The sequence below is a fragment of the Triticum aestivum genome, chromosome 6D (genome assembly GCF_018294505.1).
Source record: "Triticum aestivum cultivar Chinese Spring chromosome 6D, IWGSC CS RefSeq v2.1, whole genome shotgun sequence".
Lineage (NCBI taxonomy): Eukaryota > Viridiplantae > Streptophyta > Magnoliopsida > Poales > Poaceae > Triticum > Triticum aestivum.
In genome coordinates, this window is record NC_057811.1 from 36935641 (window position 1) to 36942725 (window position 7085).

General features: G+C 45.1%; 1 protein-coding gene across 1 annotated transcript; it reads left to right on the top strand.

The window, feature by feature from the left end:
• The first annotated feature begins 1898 nt into the window (after positions 1-1898).
• On the top strand, positions 1899-6459 carry LOC543441 (fructan 1-exohydrolase w2-like). The gene is made up of 7 exons (NM_001427988.1): positions 1899-2333; positions 3942-3950; positions 4042-4898; positions 5005-5163; positions 5381-5622; positions 5714-5807; positions 5899-6459. The coding sequence occupies exons 1-7, from the start codon at positions 2111-2113 to the stop codon at positions 6103-6105; spliced, it is 1791 nt and encodes a 596-aa protein (NP_001414917.1). The 5' UTR covers positions 1899-2110; the 3' UTR covers positions 6106-6459.
• The last annotated feature ends 626 nt before the right edge of the window (positions 6460-7085 follow it).

Consider the following 7085-nt stretch of genomic DNA (forward strand, 5'->3'; position numbering starts at 1 on the left):
TCGCCCCGGGCAATTTGACGGGTTTCGGTGACCGTCCCCAAGGGTTGCCAAAGTGTACGGGTTCGGTGACCGCCCCCAAGGGTTGCCATTTGTACGGGTTCGGTGACCGCCCTCAAGGGTCCCTTAGTAGAATCACGGCATCTTGCATTGTGCGAGGGCGTGAGGAGATTACGGTGGCCCTAGTGGCTTCTTGGGGAGCATTTTGCCACCACACCGCTCCAAACGGAGATTAGCATCCGCAAGGGTGTGAACTTCTTGGGGAGCTCTTTACTTATGCACTTTACTTTGTGATAGCCATATTGTTTCTTGTCATATATCTTGCTATCACCTAGTAGTAGGTTTTGTGCTTGACAAATTAACCGCTAGGTTTATTCCGCATTTGTTCAAGCCTAAACCGTAATTATTTTAAAGCGCCTATTCACCCCCCCTCTAGGCGACATCCATGATCTTTCACACGTGCCCCAAAGGACTAGCGCCCTGGAGCCACAGTCGTCGTCGTTGAACCCTTGAATAGATCTGAACACCTGACACCAAATCTCACCACACGGCGAGAAACCCTAACATCACCAACCAAGGAGACGGCAGGAATCTATGCCAGACCTCTGTCGACTACGTCCGGATGGACAAACTCAAGGAGGATCGGAGCCTGGAAGACAAACTTGAGATGGAAGGCGGGAATCTATGCCACTTTGATACACATTGTTATGTTTCACCTCTCTTTTTTTGACACGGGAAACATCTCACATCCTTTCATTAACTCTTTTTATTTCTTTATATTATCCCAAGTGATCATGGGGGTGAGAGAGGCTAGTGGCACTTGTACCCCACATGATGATTGCAAATCTTTTTTTCTTTTCCGATGATGTTTGCAAATCTGAGCATTGACAAACATAATAAAGACTACAAAATGGATATTGTATTTGTTTTTAGTATGATGTATATGCTTTTTATTACTACATCTTCAATGATACTACATCCAGGCTAATGGACCCTACAACATTAATAGAGTAAATATGACTTCAGCTCGTGTTGGCCCTAGCTCATAGTTAAAGAGTGGCACAACTTCTTCCTCCTTTTACTTCACATATTAGCATTGTCTTAACTCAAACTTCAAGAAGTTTGACCAACTTTATACCCAAAACTATTGATCTATATACTACCAAATAAATATAATATGCAAATATATTCAATGCTAGATATAATGATATTTATTCAATATCGTAAATGTTAATATTGGTTTTTCTATAAACTTGAAAAGTTTGACTTAAGATAACCCTAATATACGATGTTAATAACAACGAAGGGAGGATGTTTATCTTAATTTCCAGAAAAAAGAGAGGTAAATGACACCAAAATGTACTTAATTTCATTTATTAGGTGTCGAGACCGTTGATGAATCAATCACGAAACAAGTATGCACCAATTCACCGGCTAAAGAAAAATACTATGCATTTCTTAAGATTTCAAACTGTACTACTAAATTTTAAGCTCTCATATTTATTTCCTGGAACTTAAATTAGAAACTTCCTGTATGTAAACAAAAAAATTTAAGTTTACCATTAATTCACAGATCATGATATTGCCACAGAGCAAAAGGATCAGAGTGTAAAATGGAGACCAAGTGGGCACAAAAACCCATCCCAATCTAACCAGAATATATCTGCGAGAGGGACTCTTGAGCAACCTTTGTCATGCCATGCCCACCGCTGTCACCTAATTAAACAATGGAGTTTAATAAATTTAATAAGGCCTCCGCATCTCACCACAGATCCCCATACATCCATCGCAGAAAAATGGCAATCCCCACTATACATCCAATCCCTCCTTCCTTCTGTCCCCAAGGCCCAAAGCTCGGGCCGTCTTCCTCCTCCTCCTCCTCATCTTCTTCTACAGGAGCGGCGGATCTACAGTCTCCAGAGCTCCCGGGAAGGAAAATATCCGTGAAAGAAAGAGACTGATGAGCCAAAGCGTGACGACTGCACGCCTCCGCTCACCTAACCAAACCCCTCCTTAAACAAAGCCTCTTCGTCTCTCACATCACCCCCTCTCCCTTCTTATCGCCTCCTACCTCACTCCCTCTCCTCTCCTCTCTCCCCCCACATCTGCCGCCATGGCCCAAGCTTGGGCCTTCCTCCTCCCGGTCCTCGTCCTCGGCTCCTACGTAACCAGCCTCTTCTTCCCCAGCTATATATCCAACCCCCTCTGCGGCGGCGATGGGGGCAGATCCTTGTTCCTCTGCGCGCAGGCTCCCAAGGACCAGGACCCGTCTCCTGCTGTCAGCACCATGTACAAGACCGCCTTCCACTTCCAGCCCGCCAAGAACTGGATGAACGGTATACTAATTTCCTCTCTGATTTCCTTTTTGAGCTTCCTCTGTAATTTGTTTTCCTTTTTAAGCTTCTTCTCTGCTTTGGGCCATCTGTTGTTGACTCTTGCCCGTGGCAAGGGCCAATCAGAGAGCCCCTCTGATCTGGTGCGCTTCGCTTCTTCGTGGTCCAAGGAAAAGCAGGCGATCTGATTGGTTCAGCATAGTAACCGATCTCGATTTCGCCTGCCAATAACAAATACGTACTACCACTATGCTCCACGTGTTAAAATATGTACTTGGTACTACATGCTGTTTTTGGCAGTAGTGCTGTCATTACAGAACTGTTTTCTTTTTGTGTGTGTCAAAAATGGGTTTTGGTTGGTGGCTAGCTCACTGTTGCCAAGAGGAAGTGACCAAGTATCCATTGCAGAAATGGTGAATGAACTGATGCCAAGAGAAAGTATTATGTACCTTCTCACCAAACCAAAGTGTATCCCATTTCCATGACAGTGTTGTCTGAGAATGCCCGTATTTGCTTCACTGTTAGTGTCTTTACTTTTGGTCAGAAATCATTCAGTTAGGCAACACACAAGCATCCATTGCAAAAGATGGTGAATTAGTGTCAGAAGAGAAAGTGCTATGCACCTCCTCACCAAGGTGTATGGCATCTCCATCGCAGCCTTGTCTGAAGATGTTCATGTTTGCTCCACTGTCAGCGTTACTTTTGGTCAGAAAACATTCACTTAGGCAAATTAGACAAATTACACAGATCTGTTGTACCCATAGGAAAGTAGTAGTGCAGTACTGATCGTTTGACTCCTTGTTTGTGGGCAGGCCAATCAGAGAGTCCCTCTGGTTTGGTCTGCTTTTCTTCTTCTTGCTCCAAGAAAGAGGAAGTGGTCTGTCTGATTGGTCAGTGTTTTCCCCAGCTGGAGAAGCTAAGTCAGATCTAGTAGCTGATGTTAATTTTGCGTGCTAATTTTAAATAGTGTACCCCACGTGTTAATAATATATACATAATGTTTTTTGGCAGTAGTACCAGTGCAAAACTGTTTTTGTGTCAAAATAATTGTAGGGAAGGAAAAGGTTGGTAGCCAGCTCATTGCTGGTGCAGGTCTGTTGCTGAATGCTGCACAAGTAGGTGCTCAGCGTAACGCGATGCAGTTAGATCTGCCATAATACGATGATAGCCATATTCTTTAGATGCTTGCATAAAACAGGATTATTCATTGCAGAAATAGTGAATTAATTCCATAGAAAGTGTTGTGTGCCTTCTCACCAAGGTGCATGCCACTTCCATAGTTGTGTTCCCTGAATATGTCCATATTCGCTCCACTGTTAAAGTGTTATTTTTGGTCAGAAAGCATTCAGTTGGGCAAAGCATGGCGCTTTTATCTTCCATAGAAGGCCTAATTACAACACCATGTGTGATGTGTCGGTCAAAAAATTGGCATATCTGTTATACCAGTACAAAAGTAATGAAGTACTGGCCTGTTTCGAAACAATGAATATCTTTGGTCCTGTTTTACCAATTATCACATCCTATTAATTGTGCATCTGTTGCAAGTCACTGACATTCTCTTGCTTTTTTCAAACATCTGATGGATTGGCGAAATCTACGACAACACAAAAGATCCATCTGGTATGAATATCTCAGGCACAAAAACTTCCAAATGAAAAGGAGAAGAAATCAAAGCATTCTACAACTCATACTGCCTTTGTAAAACTTTCAGGACCAATGTACTTCAATGGCATCTACCATGAATTCTACCAGTATAATCTCAACGGTCCCATTTTTGGTGACATAGTTTGGGGCCATTCGGTTTCAACAGACCTTGTCAACTGGATCGGGCTTGAACCCGCGTTAGTACGGGATACCCCAAGTGACATAGACGGTTGCTGGACCGGCTCAGTCACCATTCTGCCTGGTGGTAAACCGATCATCATATACACTGGTGGCGACATAGATCAACATCAGGCACAAAACATCGCGTTTCCCAAAAACCGGTCTGACCCGTACCTGAGGGAATGGATCAAAGCACCCAATAACCCGGTGCTCCGACCGGACGAACCAGGGATGAACTCCATCGAGTTCAGGGATCCGACAACCGGTTGGATCGGACCGGACGGACTGTGGAGGATGGCAGTTGGTGGTGAGCTGAACGGCTACAGTGCTGCGCTTTTGTACAAGAGTGAAGACTTTCTGAATTGGACAAAAGTTGATCACCCACTGTATTCACATAATGGATCCAATATGTGGGAGTGTCCGGATTTCTTTGCGGTATTGCCGGGCAATAACGCTGGACTGGATCTGTCCGCAGCGATCCCACAAGGCGCCAAGCATGCCCTCAAAATGAGCGTGGATTCAGTTGACAAGTACATGATCGGGGTGTATGATCTCCAACGTGATGCCTTTGTGCCAGATAATGTCGTAGATGACCGTCGGTTGTGGCTGAGAATAGATTATGGCACTTTCTATGCTTCAAAATCATTCTTTGACTCGAACAAGAACAGGAGGATCATATGGGGTTGGTCTAGGGAGACAGATAGTCCTTCAGATGACCTTGAAAAAGGTTGGGCAGGACTCCATGTAAGAAAATCTCCCCCTAATTGGCCGTGCTTCATATGGAAATAATGATTTAACTGATTTAGTAAATGAGTGTAGCATTTTTAACCTCAGTTTTTATTACATTTAGACAATCCCCAGGACCATTTGGTTAGCCGGCGATGGCAAGCAGTTGTTACAATGGCCAGTTGAGGAGATTGAGTCCCTTCGAACAAATGAAATCAGCCATCAAGGAATAGAGCTCAACAAGGGAGATCTATTTGAGATCAAGGAAGTTGACGCTTTTCAGGTAGTTTCCTTTTCACAGACATGCTTGCTTAGTCTTCCGAATAACCCTTTTTACTTCAAAAAAGTGTAATGCCAGTAAAAGCTGTACGGTCTTCTGATAATAACTAAATATGGATATTGGATAGTACTACCTCTGTAACTAAATATAAGAAGCTTTGGTGTGTTTTGTATTTTTTAGAGAAGCTGTAGCTAATTAGGCACACATTTTCTTGAAACAGGCTGATGTAGAGATAGATTTTGAGCTGGCGTCCATCGATGACGCCGATCCTTTTGATCCTTCCTGGCTTTTGGACCCCGAGAAGCATTGTGGAGAAGCGGGTGCATCAGTTCCTGGTGGTATAGGTCCATTTGGACTTGTCATTCTGGCCTCCGACAACATGGACGAGCACACTGAGGTGTATTTCAGAGTCTACAAGTCACAGGAAAAGTACATGGTACTCATGTGCTCTGATCTAAGAAGGTCAGTGATTATGTTGTTTGCCTTAATTTTGATTAGTCTTCTCCATAAACGTCTGAAAACTAAATTGAAATAACTTCTTTTGTTTGCACAGGTCTTCCCTGAGACCAGATCTGGAGAAACCAGCCTATGGAGGCTTCTTTGAATTTGATCTTGAAAAGGAAAGGAAGATATCACTCAGAACTCTGGTAAGCTGAGCTGGGAGGCTCTGCCATTTCCCCTGTTATTCATTTCCTACATGTCAGAACTGAAAATGGATGGACGGATGCTGCCTTGCAGATTGACCGGTCGGCAGTGGAGAGCTTCGGTGGCGGTGGCAGGGTTTGCATCACATCCAGAGTTTATCCGGCGGTGCTCGCCGACGTCGGCAGGGCCCACATTTACGCATTCAACAATGGAAGTGCCACGGTCAGGGTGCCACAGCTCAGCGCATGGACCATGAGGAAGGCACAAGTGAATGTGGAGAAGGGTTGGAGTGCTATTTAAAAGAGAGGATCAAATTGATTTTCTCGATTCTTTTACTGTCATTCATGAGCATTGCCTGGCAGAAATAAGGACATTCAGCTGGAAAAAATAGCCTATCATTTCTTTGGTCTCTAGTATTCATATATTGTAGTTACTACTTAGTATGCCCTTCCCATCTCAGTTACTTGTATCAATTTTTATAGAAACGCACACTAGTCATGAAATTCACGGGATGAGTACTTCAGTCACACATAAGAATCTCTTGAAATGTTTTAAAGTGGTTACAAGACTCAGTGAACAAACATGTCATATGCTCCTTCACGGTGTTGAGATGTCCTGCTGACTTGTCTTTCTTGTTGCAAAAAGTACACTGGCTCTATTTATGGTGGGAAGTTCAATGGAAAAAAATGCCTGGCTCTCGCATCGTCCCCACGCGGGCGATTCGAGGGTGACTAGGTTACCCCCCCCCCCCCTCCCTTCCCCTATTTTCCTCACCACCGTTGGAGGCAGCCACTGAGATTGCCTGTGCGGCCGCTGATGAGGGTGGTGGTGATGTCTCTGCTACGCCCTTGCTCGGGTGGAGGGACATTGGGTGCCGAGGTGGCGGCCTCGGGTGGAGAGGCGACATTGTTTGAGCGGCAAGGGTGTCTATTGATGCGGGCCGACGAGGCGACGCCGAGTGGTGGATGGTTCATGGGTTGTGGCGGTGGTCTCTGGCATCAGATTTAATGGTCGGTGCCTCACCTTCCCTCTGGCTCACTTCTCGGCAAATCTAGTCGCTGGTCACCGGTTGGGTTGTATGACGGACTATGTGGTATCAGTATCGGGGCCAAGAGAGGCTCCCTGCTTGGCTTGCTGACCACGATGGTCGCAACGCCCGTAAGAGTTGCGCTCCTCCTATGAGGCACCGCCGAGGTTCCCTTTCTCCTTTGATCCTAGGTGAAAGCCTGCAATCCCATTCGCATAAGGCAGTGGCGTCATGACCTCCCTAGGGGAGGGGG

Coding starts and splice junctions, on each gene's coding strand:
- LOC543441 (NM_001427988.1), top strand. CDS start 2,111: ATGGCCCAAGCTTGGGCCTTCCTCCTCCCGGTCCTCGTCCTCGGCTCC. Junction 5,164..5,380: donor AGGAAGTTGACGCTTTTCAG/GTAGTTTCCTTT, acceptor TTCTTGAAACAG/GCTGATGTAGAGATAGATTT. Junction 5,808..5,898: donor AGATATCACTCAGAACTCTG/GTAAGCTGAGCT, acceptor GCTGCCTTGCAG/ATTGACCGGTCGGCAGTGGA.